The sequence below is a fragment of the Schistocerca americana genome, chromosome 1 (genome assembly GCF_021461395.2).
Source record: "Schistocerca americana isolate TAMUIC-IGC-003095 chromosome 1, iqSchAmer2.1, whole genome shotgun sequence".
NCBI classification, from domain to species: Eukaryota; Metazoa; Arthropoda; class Insecta; order Orthoptera; family Acrididae; genus Schistocerca; species Schistocerca americana.
This window is the reverse complement of record NC_060119.1, coordinates 815,664,304-815,679,328: the sequence shown is the minus strand read 5'-3', so window position 1 is coordinate 815,679,328 and position 15,025 is coordinate 815,664,304. Positions and strand designations below refer to the sequence as shown.

General features: G+C 41.2%; 1 protein-coding gene across 1 annotated transcript in view; it reads left to right on the top strand.

Moving 5' to 3' along the window:
• The first annotated feature begins 374 nt into the window (after positions 1 to 374).
• Positions 375 to 15,025, top strand: part of LOC124594371 (homeobox protein SIX6-like) — a 167,035-nt gene continuing 152,384 nt past the window's right edge. Inside the window, exons 1-2 of the mRNA XM_047132743.1 lie at positions 375 to 385; positions 544 to 910. Coding sequence (XP_046988699.1) covers positions 375 to 385; positions 544 to 910 — 378 coding nt within the window. The remainder of the gene's footprint in view (positions 386 to 543; positions 911 to 15,025) is intronic.

Genomic DNA, 15,025 nt, shown 5'->3' with positions numbered 1-15,025 from the left:
TTTTTATTCGTAGCGTTTCAGAGCTTATGCTGATGATGTGTCTGGTATGTGGAGCGCTCAACGATGCGGTTATCGGCGCCCGTACTAATTCCCCTTCCCTTGTCTGTCCAGTCTCGCCATTTTCCCGAATGATGTCGAAATTAGGAGGACAGTACAAACATCCATTCCCCAAGGCGGAGAAAATCTTCGATCTGGCCAGGAATCAAACCCGAGACTCTGTGATCCAGAGGCAGAAGCGCTGATCACTAGACCACGAGGTGGGGACTGGAGTGCATGCTCTCGCATGCGTACCGATTAATGGTCCTATTGCTGTTACTTGGGCCAAGCTCTAGGTTACTTTCGCCACCTACGTTTGCAACGCCAGCCTGTTGCGTATGACGTCAACGTATTGCCCCGTTTCCGGACGCCGGTCCGTCCTGCTCCTTCCGTGCGTAACAAACCGAAGAGGGTGGGAGTGGCGGACGTAACCGGTGGGCAACTCTGCTACAGCTCACGGCCCCACCGTTTGTAAGCTGACACCATGTGCTAACGCCGGCTCTCAAGTCGCCGCCGTGACATCTCACCAATAGCGCGCGGCGGGAGCCCCAGCTGCCACGCCTACCGGCCAATAAGGGGCCGCGGCGTCTCGTCGAGGAGGGGTTGGGAGGGGTGCGCGGGGCGCCGGCGCCGCCGTGGTCCGCGCGCCAGTCTGCAGCCAGCCTGCGTGGGTGCTGCGCGCCTGCGTGTCGCCGTGAGAGCAGAGCAGCTTCCCGCGCCGCGCCGTGCCGAGACGGACTTGCGATGCGCCATGGAGCAGCAGGTGTCCCCTGCGGCTGCTGAGGAGCAGGCGGCGGCGGCGGACGCCCCGCAGCCCAGGCCGCTCAGCTTCTCCGCCGAGCAGGTCGCCTGCGTCTGCGAGGCCCTCCTCCAGGTGAGAGCGAGGCGTACACACACTCGTGTTGTTGTCGTTGTGGTCTTCAGGCCGCAGATGCACCTCTCCACCGTAGTCAGTCCTGTGCAAGCATCTCCATATCCGAATACTGCAACCAGTCATCCTTTTTGCCTCCCTGTACAGCTTTTACCCCACTTCCCCCTCCACCACCACACGCACGCACGCACGCACGCACACACACACACACACACACACACACACACATTTTCCTCCTTTACCAAAGTGACGACTCCTTGAAGCTCTCAGGATGTGTCCTGGGATTGGCAGTATGTCGCACTACATGTACAGCCTCAGTAACAGAAATCACATGAGTGCTACAATTGTTTTTCGGCTGTCCAACATTTCACAGTGTTAACGGTCCTTCGACAACAGTCGGACTTCCTGTTCGCAGAAGTAACGCGATTTACCAATCAGAGCAACTTTTGTAGAAACGCTCATCTGCTTGCTGCATTCGATAGATCCTGCGTTTGTGTTTCTTCAAATTTACACAATCGGTTTCTGCACTCTGTTACATCGTAAGTTCGAATCTCTGTAATTTTATACTTGAAAAAAGAGCCAGCATTGGTCGTATATTTTTTACTATTGCAAAATCGATTTTCTGTCACTGAGTGACCATCTTCAGTGCTATATTGTATAACTTAAATTGGGATGCACTGTTGTCACTAAACTTACGGCAATCACTTTAACTTCATGACCATTTCGCGAGGTGTACATACAAGGTAGCGAAGGGAAAAACTGCTGATTACAACTAATACTGATAATTTAGTACTGAATAACAGGTATTTCTCGGCATTTGTTTGATCTAGATTATAACAGGCTTTGTTTCGTTTTATACTAACAAACAAGTAAAAAAACCGGCATATCAATTTCCGATAGCACCTGTGCTGAAATTTTTGGTTTTTTAAAAATCTTTTTTAAAAAACGAATGATGTTCCCTTCGGAATGTTGGATATTACGTAACTTGAGGAAAGCGATCAGCACTATTTCAACAACAGCGCCTATAGTTAGAAACTAGCGATAAACAAATGGCATAAGAATGGATGCAGGACTGCTGAGACGCTAATGTACCAGTTGCCACTTGGCGTCACCTATCAGATGGTGTGTGAAACGTGCACTGTACAAGACTGCCCCGCCCCCCTCCTTCCCACCTTCTCCGTACGGTAGTTTCTCGCTGTCATCCCCGGACATCGACTGTATTGCAATATGGCACAATCCCTAGTGCGGTAGTAGTGAAGTATAATGCTGCACTTACTTCGAAAGATTACAAACAAGAGTAGGGGCAACAAACTTGCGATATCGTGTAAGGTGGAAACATCCACAACGTTCTTTGGAAGTATATAAGTTTACTGAACCGACGAATAAAAATTTGTACCGAGGCCAGGATTCGAACCCGAAACTCCTACTCATTAGGCAGACGCGCTAGGCACTACGCCACCCTGGCACAATGGCGTTGTAGTTCCTTGGGAGGTAAGGCAAGGTTGATCGATACGCCTAGAATTTCAATGACGCGCTATAAACTTGGGATAATAACTCAGCGCTTAATTTTGTGTTTGATCAAGGTGAAAAATTGACACCATGAAAGAAAGACGATGTGGGAAAGTCATCAACATATGACATTTCGCTCTGGCTGACGCCGCGCCCGCCTTCTTCACTTTCGCAATCTTGTCTAGAGAGAATGAAAACGATTTTTGTCGCAGCCACAGCCCCACACCGATCGTGACCGTTTTTCTTCACATTCATTAGAATTTTTCAATCTTTGCTTGCAGTCCACGTTTATTACAGGAAGTAATAGCAATACAAAACTGAAAATCAGTTATTTCAGAAACCGGTTATTTTCAGCGGTTTTAAGTCAGATTAAACTGAGGACGAAAAGAACCGGTGTAATGGAAAACCAGTTGCTTCAGCGATAATCGCCACCCCTAGTACAAGGAGGCAATTCATTGGTTGACTCTTCTACGAACGTACGCTCTCGGAATTTTAATCCCGTGATGCAGAACACCTCTCTTTTAATTTATGCCGTTGCAGTTCGGTGAGCATCTCCATCACACTTTCGCACTTACTAAACGAACTTCTGGCGAAACGCCCTGCTCTTCTGTGGATCTTCTCTTTCATTCATCAGTCCTATACGGTACGTATCCCACGCGGGCGAGCAGTACGCAAGTACCAGTCGAACTAAGGTGTTCTACTTGTAAGTTACCGCCTTCGTGGGCGCAGTAAACTCCTGAGGATTCTTCAAATGCATCTCAGTCTGGCAGGTGCCTTTCCAATAATGGGTCTTTCGGTCTCTTTATGCGTAGTACTTTATTTACGTTTACGTTGTTTACATTGGTAATCACTGCAACAAGCGTTGATCATGTGCATGTCTTCTAGCATTTCACTGCAGTTTTCTAGCTTTGCGTCTTCTCTGTACACACCAGCAAGACCCGCTAACAGCTTCACGCAGGCTCTTTAGTGCCACCCGCCAGGTAACTTACTTATGAATTGATAGCATTGTGTCGATCATTATCGACGATCATGGGTATAAAACTACTTTCTGTATCATTAGACGAAACATCATTTTGTGTGTGAATATTACACGTTTGTCAATGGTAATAACGTGTCGAAATCGATAATGCGTATATAACAAACAGTAGCTTGAATTGATAAAGAAATTTTACTGAACACACAAGTGGGTTGCATGAGTTTCTTGCAAGTATTGTATTGAACATACACTTCTATCATTTCTTTTGTCATTTAATGTCACGTTGTATGAATGTAATTCGTCTAAAATACTGCCTGAAATATCCCAATACAGATCCCTGTACTTGACTACACATATACAGCATGCTCGTATCTCCTTGTACGATATTTATTTTGAATCCAATCCCGGTAAATTAGTTGGTATGTACAAGGTTTGAGTACTGGTTTGAATTAATCATCGTCACACGAACTGCGAGTCATAACTCCAGTCCGTACAGCATCTGGTATCGACATGCACCTTACAATTATTATTTGACATACACTCAACTGATTCCTGTACTTAAAATAATATATTTTGGCTTCATAATGAATTTTCACTCTGCAGTGAAGGGTGTAATGTTTTGAAACATTGTGACAGTTCAAATCAGTGTTCCAGAATAGGAAATGACGTTGCACTTTGATCTTTGTTTGCAGTCCTCTTCCAACTGAGTAATAACGTTGCCCGTGGATGGAAGTTTTCTGGGTTCGAGTCCTGGTCTGGCACAATGTTTCAATTTGCCAAAAAGCTTTAAAATACTCATGGTTGAAGAGGTGCGTTCCGCCACCAAAAATTTTATAAATTAAGCTCTAGTTTCCACACGATTCTCCTAAAGCGATTCGGGTGAATGCTCGAACATTTTCTTCTGTAAGGTTGTCGGCGACTGATTACCGCTTTATGTTCGTCTGTACTTATGATGTCACCACCAACAACAAGCTAAGTCCTCACATTCTTTCCCATCCGAAGGTCGGTGTGCGGAAGTAATCGTTCAGAATACAGCCCTAATCTTTACCATATTGCTATAATTAAGAAATTAGGGGCGTGACATCTATTTTTATTCAGCACGAAACTTTTAAAGTTTGTAGGAAAGAGCGTTGTTACGCGTTGTTACGACAATGTTGTCGTGGACATTGTGGGAAATTGTAAAGAATGGAAGTGACAGTGGAATGTCTAATGATTTGGCGGTGATTTATTAAAACACAGAAAATTTTAGTTTGGACTGACAGTGTCCACATCACTGAACCAATCCAGTCGGTCGCATTGTTAATAACGAGAACAAAAACATTTGCTGCCAGTACATGAAGCAAAAACAGTCATATCATCATGTAATTTACGCCTTATTTCATTATAAATTGAGCAAATGTAAGATTAAAAGCTTTACGCCAAATAAACTACGTTAAAATATAAAATACATCTGCGAATTTCAGGTTTACTGTAACTGCAAGACGCAGTGCTTGAGAGGGAACTGTATTTTTCTGCAGTTCTACGTCCGTGGAAGTCTGCAGTTCTGCCTGAACACTTGACGTTCTTTGTGCGACACCCTGGTCCTCCGAATGCATATATCAAGAAACGAAAATTTGAACCGTGTGACCATTCAGCAACAACATCAATGAACCAAGTATTCGAGTCACAAAAAAAGCTCGTACAAACCCTTTCAAGCAAATATTCAGCGACTACTTTGGTGCTTATAGGAGAATGCTTAATAAGTGCAAATGATGTCTATGTTCTTGGTTTGAATCTCATTCGTATGTCACTCTCTGCCAAATGACGTCTTTTGGATGAGTTACGGAGAAGTATACTGTGCTGAATGTTTGGGTAAAATTTCACATTGGAGTAAATAATGCTGTTTGTATCATTGTTGTTAAAAGTTGATGTGTGGCAATTGCTAAAGAGATCACAATGAAACTTCCTGTTGTTATTTATTCTATGACGGCATCAAAAATGAATTTCGTTTGAGGATAATCGGAACACTTTTTTTTCATTTATGCACGTCAATGGGTCCACACCACCTTTTGATATTCCCTTTTTACATTTATGCAACTAACATCAGCGTAAAAAATGAAATTAATACTTTTCCTTTAGCACTCACAACTTTTTCTTCGAGTAATAAATAAAGTGGTTTTGCCCATTCTTCTGTTATTTTACAGTTAGGAAGTAGGCACTCATTTCACATATTTTGCGACAAACAGTTTTCTCGGCACGTACTCTTTTGGTTAAAATCTCACCAGAGAACACAAGAGCTTTCGTTTCGAGGTTTCAGGGTTGAGTAGACGGGGAAAACGACAAGAAATATTGCCAGAACTGACCTTGCCGTTAGCGTCCAGGACATAGAAGATCCAGTTGCGTACCAACATTTCTTTGGCCTAATTATTTGTTGTACTGAGGATGAACCTCATTCTACTTATAATCGAGCAGTTTCGTAACGCATCACAGCTAACAACAGTACATTAGGTTGTAGATTATTATAGACGTGTTTCATGCAGATCACAATTGCCGTCACTCCAAGATAACCAACGTGGTAACTGTTCCCATTCCCTGCTACATTCTAGCTTGCTCAAATATGGATGAATTGCGCTTGAACATTCTAAATTCAGGTGTAACTAAATTTACTTTATGATCTGCAGTTCATATGTTTGCAAAACTTTTCACTTGCACTAGAAGTGCGATTTACTTCCATACTAGCAGAAGTACGAGTACATGTCAGGAAACATGAAAGTCTCTAGTGTTACGACTACTAAAACATAGAAAATTCTTCTTTTTCATATTGTATTTAGTAGATCATTAAATTCACTTACAATGCAGGGATGAACATGTACCTTCATGGAGAGCAACTTTACATTATTGTATTCTCTCACTCCTCTTTTGCTCCAGTGACTGAAGAAAATGAAGATACGTACCTTTTCTTGAAGCTTATTTAATGTTTGAGTAAAACATTTCCCGAAGTATATAACTAAGCATATATTCGTTTTGGAGGAAACTGCAATGTTATTCGGGTAAAATGGAGGTTTCATACAGTGTTCTTGATACTCTGGACGTCTCTACTTTCCAGCACCTCTGCTTACAGTGCATAACGAATGATTAGTACATTGTTCGCCTTTCTTCCACGAGAACTTTATCAGACATTCGCAAGGAGAATCCGACCTATATATTTTATATACGTCTTGCATCGTTATAGAGTAACCATATTTAAGCCATTAAGCCCTGCACAGTTTCTTATCTGACCCGTGGAAACGAAGTTAGTTGACGTTTGCTACTTACTCTCAAAAAATCATAGCAAGAAAACACAAATAAAGTAAGGATACATACTTTCATGTTATTACGAATGGCCGACGCTGGAGCAAGTAAATCAGACGCTCCAAATGTACATTTATACCTTTTCGGTCTTTACTAGTACTTCAATGCAATTTTACTGTTTAGGGGTAGGAATTAACTATGAAACTTCAGTAATATAGCGATTTTTGCAGTAATTTGTACGGTTTAGTAATAGTGTTATATCGGTTTCTAGATGCATTAAATTGTGTTTACCTCTCGGTTTATTATTATGCGGCAGTAAATCCTGTGCAATGTTGCAGATGAGAACTGCTAAAGGATTACGAATTCCAAAAAATACAGAGTATCGTGTATTCAGTTTGTGCTTATCATTATGTAATAAAATCGCATGTCCGAAGCACAAAGTTTAGTCAGGTCAGTCAGACCTTTCAGGAATATGGATTAGATCCTTATCTGGCTTACCAACAATTTCCGCAAACTAACGTTCTTCGCATTATAACGTTAGAGGTTGTCTAAAGTAACGAAATACATAGTGAAGAAACAGAAAAAAAACGAATAGTGTACCGACAGTTTAATTGCTAATACAGATAGGTACAGCGAGCTATAGGTACTGGGTCATATCACCTCTTACTGAGCTACCAACATATGGCTGAGCTAGCTCAGGTTTGTTTGCTATTTTTGAAGGAAGACATGATATCTCGACCAGTTACGGGTGATTAAATTTCAGTTTTTAACTGAAATAATATGAACGTTGTAATCAGTTTCGTTTCCGGTTGTTTGACATTGAATGAAATTAATGTTATTCTGATTTGATCGCGACGTGATTGACGAAAAATAAGTTTCCTCATTTTCGACGGGTTCAAAGTTCCGCTTTTCTGTTAAACATTCTTAAGTTCGGCTGCCGATTTCGCGAGTTGCTGCGAGCCATGACAGAGCACGTGCTCACTGGGTGCAAAGGAAAATGTCTAAGTCAATTTTTTCACTCGTGTGATCTATTATTGTACCATGCAAAGCAAACAACACCGTTTTACTGAAGCGATTACTTTATTGCAAGGGGACCTCTGCAGGGGAATTCAATGGATCCAAGACACATGCGTATAATTGCTTTACATTGCATAAAGCGAAATGTAATTTCATTATCTCGAGCTCCTATGTAGGAATAATCGCAGTTATATTGCGCCCCACGGATGAAACAAAACACTAATTCTTACAGACTTTAGAAGTGCTTTAGAGAAATTAGAGCATCGAAATTGGAAATCTTGTGCCAATAGTTATATTTATGATGTGGTGGAACGGATAATGGAAGGAAAGGAAATCGATCATTTAATGTGGTTAAAGGAGCACTCAGGTATTTGGTTCAACTAAATAGTAAATTTCCTTTGAAAAGACAACTTTAAAGAGAGCCGATGTAGTTAATGGTCTTCCATAAGAAAGCGTTAAGGAATCGAAACCGCTACATTCTCCGCTTTCGCATCCCGACTTGATACCTCTTTTAAGAAAGGTCCAGTGCAGCATAACATGTCTATGGGACAGCCAGAAAAATCTTCCGAGGAAATTAGAAGACCACATCCACAGCCAAATAAGGTTAGGAAAAGCGTATTAGCTGCACGTGTCAACAGAATCGGAGAGATGGACTTTCCCGCAAACGGTGATCAATCACAAAACGAAAAAGGTGTGAACACGTTATAGTGAAACGTATGAAACGTACGAAATGTGCTCTTCGGTGAGCTAGAACGTGAGAAAACAAATTCCCCTAAAATCAAGTTCTAAAACCCTAATGGGTAAGAACAGACTCTAAATTAAAGGTGTGTATTGCATATTATCAGTTTAACTATCTTAAATAACTATAAGAATCACTTGTAAGTAGTTGTATTGTTATCAGCAAAAAGCGAATAAAACTGAAACTAAAAAGAAGGAGTTGGACTGGAGCGCGCCTTGTTCTATGAGGCGTGGGCGGTTTCTGCCCCTCAGCTGCCAACACTTAATCTGACTTCGGCCACCACAGCCTCTTACGTACGAAGTCGGCCTAGCTCATGTGCCGTTATAATTTGTTATTCTTTATCTGCGTCGTACTGAATTAACCGTTCATATATCAACTCTGCTCTACTTTTGTCCTGACATCATGTATGATCTGTACTGTTTTATTTACAGTAACTTCGCAGTAAACACATTTGTCGCAGCAGTTCAACAGAAGCAAACTGTACTCTTTTATGGAATACGTACTGGACTGAAAACGAGAGAGCAATTAAACCTGCATGGTGGACTGGTTGCGAGCCGGGACTCGTGCCTTTGATGGACGTTGCTCGTGCCGTCTCTCCCGTCTCCGGTCGCCTCCACTTCTCGTCAGTAGCGAAGCCGAAACTGTGCTCAAGTCAAAATACCTGCAATATTTTTTCCTCCAGGAGTGTTGGTCGTACAACAAATAATATTAGATGCAGCTGGAAATGTAGATACCGCATTCCTAAAGATCATAAAGTTATTACACGCTTTGCCACATCGTATATCAGAATAGCCTCAGAGGTGTGTCTACATAGATGAACAAGTGGCTCGAAAAATTTTTGACTAATAGACTCCGTTACATTGTACTGGACGGCAGATGTAACAGAATCGCTATTGCCTTCAGTACGCATGAATGCTTTATCAGATATGTTCAGTAGCAGTTTCAGACTGTTCGATGTAACGCCTTTGTTTGCAGCAACGTATCGTCGCTGTACAGCCCTGAGGAAATGCATAACGGCTTGGACGGTACTTCCATCTGCTGTACTGACTCATGCTAGCTCACTCGAAATGTGGATGAATGGAAATAACACTCACAACAAAAAAGAACAAACTCCAGTTACTAGATTGTATCTAGAGCCCGTCACTTCGTTTAAATATCTAGATACAACACTGCGAAGCGCCGTAAAATGGAACGAACAGCAGTAACAAAGACAAATGGAAGACTTACATTTATTAACAGTATCCTGTGGAAGTATAAAGGAAACACAACAATACGCCAGGGCGACTAACTCTGGAATATTTTTCCCATGTTGAGAGCCTTTATTAAGCAGGTGTAACAGCAGACATCGACCAAATACAGAAATACACTACAAGGATCACAACAGGCCAGTACAGCCGATATCAATGGATAAAAAGGTGTTCGGGGAGCTTAAGTGGGAATCTTCGGAGGAAAAGAGACGCTAATTTCGTGCAATTCTACTAGATAAATATAGAGAATCGCTGTTCGCAAAAGATTGTGCTGCTTCCGTTGTATCCCTGACTTATGGACCGCGAGAACAAGATACGAGAGGGTGCGACCCGTAAAGAGATATAATAATTCAATGTCGGAATCTTGGGACATAGAAACACATTTCGATCTGCAGAGTATAGTGGGTTGCGTAGTATAAGGGCAAGGCGCCTAACTTTTTTACCTAATTTGACTTTTGACTTGATAAACATATTTGTGACCTCTTTTCACCTAGACAACTACGAACTAGAGGCTCTTGGATAAAGACCCACGCGTTTTCGATACTTCGTTTGTCATCGAGATAGAGGCATTAACTTTCCTTTTGAAAGGGAAACTATGATACTTTTTAGCATCAGAATAGCACATCTCTGTTCCACAAATTTAGTGATAAATCTTTTTTGTCCGTTTGACAAGAAATTTCGAAGTAAAAACACACTGAATGTTTTGTACTGCTGTTGCGGCCGTTTACGTCTCCACCCCGAAGTTTATTTCACTCTCCAAGGAATCTTCCTCCACCAGGTTGTGATGCTAACTCATACACGAGCGGGAGACTTTACGAAGATTTAAGCCTTTTTGTATCAAAGAGAATATTGTATCGTTCAAAGTCTTTCAACCTGTCAGCCTTATGGAATATGTCCTGTTTACAGCTCGCAGGTTTCTGTTTCAGAGTGACGTAAACATTACGTTTCTATTGACTCGGCGCCTTAGCTTCCGCGGAGGGCGGACCAAACTTCTACACAGACGACCAAACGGCCTCAAGAACAGCAATAAAAATCTCCATATTCAATGAATTTGTAAACCAACAAAAGAATTGTCGCTGAACTTAACTAACACAGATCTGCTGTTCTGGAAGGGAAAAAAAACATCGTTCCATGAAAAATAACCTGCATCTCGGCGATCAAAGAAGTTGTGGAAATGTGTTGCCTCTTATTCCATGACCCTTTGGTTAGTAATCGTCTAGATCAAAAGAGATTATAGGTATCTTTAAAGGCTGCAAAAATTATTTGACGTGAAAAAATTCGGCACCTCATCCTTCATACAGGGTGGGATCAGGGCAGTGAAACTAGAACCGACTAAAATTTTTGAAACAACCACAGTCGGATATCCACCATTGTTTCCGTTGATCTGTCAAAGCTAGACGTACTTTAAATTTATACCCGTAGCTGGCAACGTTTCACGCATATTTTCTGTGATATTCACTGGGAAAAGCTTAAGTATTAAATCAGTTACGGTAAAAGTAGCGTAATGCCATTAATTTCTTAAGACAGTAGGCTGTACTGCAAAAACTGTAGGGTGCAAAGTAGTTAACATTAAATCTAAAGGTCATTAATTTTTGCTGCTGTGCAGGGAGCATGAATGAGCGTTTATTATAACAAGTACATTGGCTCAGTAAGTTGCAATGAACACAGCGGTGAAAAAGAAAACAGTTCATTAAATTTTGATCACTAGTTTTTCCTCAAATGACTTTTTTTTACAGAAAATGCACGAAAAACGTGTCTGCAACATTGCTAGAAATTTGACATCGTCTATGAATTGCATGGCGCACCATCTTGAAAATTCCTGGCATGTTGAGAATAATTGCCGCGGTCTCAAAAGTTCTTGCGACCAGCCAGCTGCTCACAGGTTTTGACTTCCGCGAGCTCGCCGTTCAGTGGCTGCTGTTTTATGGCTATGTCTCCAGAACGATGACTCTCGGACCTGTGAATATTTGGAAAATTTTGCTTTGTTCGACGTCTCTTACCCCTACTCTGGTGTCATTATCAGACAATTTTTCTCCGCCCTGTATGGAGATGGAAGAATATGAATGGAGGTAGGAAGGAATAGGATATTGCAGTGCGTCCATTATTAGTCCGAATTACGTTGCAATGTTTCTTTGGGCGTGCATGCATGTCTAAAGGAACAGGCACTGTGATGACTACAGTATTATGAAATACATTAAGTGTATTAGCAGTTGCGAATATGGACAACCATGCAGGGGCGATTCTAGAAGTCGGTCAAGGGGGGGTTCTAATGGGGGGAGGGGATTTGGGGGAATGGAATATGGCTGAAGAAAAGGAGAGTTGGGGTCCTCTACCGACAAAATGGTAAAATTTGGTGTTGCTTAAAATAGTTTTTGGTAACTGTTTTGGAGTTCAGGGTAAGAAATGTGTATTACTAAATAATAATAAGCCTATTTTAAGTTAAATGATGTTTCTTGGTTTAGCTTGTAAGCTATTTGCCGCTCTTATTCTTTTGTTGAAATGTGTTTGGAATACATTGCAACCTATATTGCTACATAATTACAAAAAAGTGATTGAATCTGTTGGAGTAATATATTCGCTGATTTCTGAAGTCATTTTATCCCGTGTAATATGATACTCCATGGGGGGGGGGGGGGGGGACTGTGGCCCCCATAGCCCCCCTCCGCCCTTGTCACCGCCTCTGCAACCATGGAATGACAAAAATGAAAATTTGTGCCGGACCAGGACTCGAACCCCGAGCGGTAAATCTAGGTTCAAGACTCGGTCCGGTACAAATTTTCGTTCTCGTTATTCCATTGTACAGCTGAGCGGGAAATCCGGATTCGAGTCCTGCTACGGCATAGATTTTCATTGTCGTCATTCCATTACACATGTTTGTCCATATGTGCAATTGCGAATACATTTCCTGTATTAGAAAGAAATGGAGAGAAGGCAGTAACAAGTTATAGAATTGTGGCGATCTACGGGCTGCATACTCAACAGGCGAGAGCAGTGTCTTGGAAAGGCAGATCTTCGCCTTTTCTTCCAGGTCTGTCGTACAGTTTTCGTTTCTCATGTATGTGCCAGTAATTGTTCCATTCATCAGTGGATCACTTGTACAAAGATGCTTGAGATGTCACGGTATTACAGTTTAAGAATGGAAGAAAGATAATTCACTTATACAGCCATTTACATACTTACACTTCTAGTATGACAATGACGGGAAAGGTAGTCGGTCTTGGCCTTATATTTGGAATCATGTCGGAATTTGCCTGAAGTAATTTAGGAAAACCACAAAAAACCAAAATTAAGATGGCTGGATGGATGTCGAAGACTCCCCCCTTCTCCCTCCCCCCTCCCCAATGCATAAATACAATTTTGCAAAGAATTTACTTAATATTATAAAGAGCTAGTGCTACACTGTTCAATCATTTCTCAATACAGATCGCCACAGGCACTACACGTTCCATACACCCTTATTTCATAATGTAACAACACTCATATTATCAGCTGGTAAGAAGACCATGGCGACGTTCTTTGAGTTCCATTTGATATACTGAAACTTCGCATTTACTTATCTGAAAAATTGTGTCACTACCCCTCCACATGAGACAGACGCAGAGCTTATAAAGAGGATGAGGTGTTAGTACTTTCTATGGCAGAATTTTGGAGTGAGGTTTTTCAGAAAAGAAAAAAAGAATCAGTGCGAAAGATTCGTGATGTGGAAAAATTTTCAGTCTACCGCTAATGTAGTAGCAGTAGTAGTAGTAGTAGTTTTATTCATCCTTGAATCATTTTTACATGGTTACTGCAGCAAATTTATATATACAGTCATTTACATAGTCAGATGCTTAGTTTGAGAAGCACAGGGGAGGTAGTCGGTCGTGAAAGGTACGAGAAGAGGTACTGGTGGAAATGAAGCTGTGAGAGCGGGTCGTGAGTCGTGGTTGGATAGGTCTATCTGTGACGCAACTCCGAAGGAATGAAAATTGGTAGAGCAACAGAATGAACGAACACTAAATGTGCATCTTCGTGAGCCAGGAAATTTTATCCACTATCTGTTCATGAAGATTATTTCACTTCAAAATCAGAACAGCAACCGTGTTTGTTTTAAAGACGGAGACTAGAAGGTTAAAAAATAATGGTTGAAATGGCTCTGAGCACTATGGGACTTAAGGGGATACGGAATCGGATTTTGGGTTAAAAAATCGAATTTTTTTTTATTGGCGTATTATATTCTGCCATGTTTCCTCTTTAAAATGACGTATCATACATAGCTCTACTACAATTATAACTATTTTATTTTTATATATTTGTGAGATCGGGTATTGCGCTTTAGTTATACACGTCTCTCGTGGCTGACCATGAACTTTTTGGCAGTACCTTTAAAGTGACATGAATTCAAATATCCCGGTTTCCAGCGACTATTTATACACTAGTTGCCCGAAAATGTTTCTCTCTGGTTTCCTCAAGTTACTCTTTGACTTTGTGGCGGGACTGTTTTGTAAACAGTGTGATATAAGAAAGTAGTTGTTGTTGAGTTATTTCGTATTTAGTGCTTCATTTTTCGCAGTGAAAATGCCTAGAGCTAAAGCAAAAGTATTTAAAAAGCGTGTGAACTGGCAAAAGAAAAGAAATAATGATTCATTAGCAAAGCAAAGCAGTTCATCATCATCACTGTTGGAAAATGTGAATCCACTTATTACTGATTTGCCGAACGAACTTACACCAAATGAAAACAGTGCTTCTCATAAAAAACTAAGAGATTTGGAAGAGAAATATAATTTACTTGATAGAGGGAATGAAGTTTTTGAACTCATTGATACGAATATATTGTGTGAAGCTCTTGAAAACAGTTTGTGCTGCAAAAAATGTCATGGAAACGTTTCTCTGAAAGTAGAATCCCATGTTGGCCTGGCTGCCCAGTTTAATTTAATATGCAGTGTTTGTAAATACAGCTGTAAGTTTCCAAGTTCGGTTTCAGTAACTGTAAATAATGGATACAAGAAAACTGAACTTTATAGTGTAAATATTAGGTTAGTTTATGGATTGCGAGCAATTGGTAAGGGCAAAGCAGCTGGTGATATGCTATGTGGTGTTCTAAATCTTCCAAGTGCACCTTCAAAGTTTGAAGCTTACAATTATGTACTAGGATCTGCAGTTGAAGATGTAGCACAGAAGTCAATGCAGGTTGCTGTGGAAGAAGCAGTGGAAGAAAATGACGGCAGTCGTGACCTCACAGTGGCGTTTGATGGCACGTGGCAGAAAAGGGGCCACACCTCCAACAATGGTGTTGTAACAGCAACTAGTGTTGATACTGGCAAGGTTATTGATGTTGCAATAATGTCTAAATACTGTAGGTGCACAGGCAGGCTGAAAAA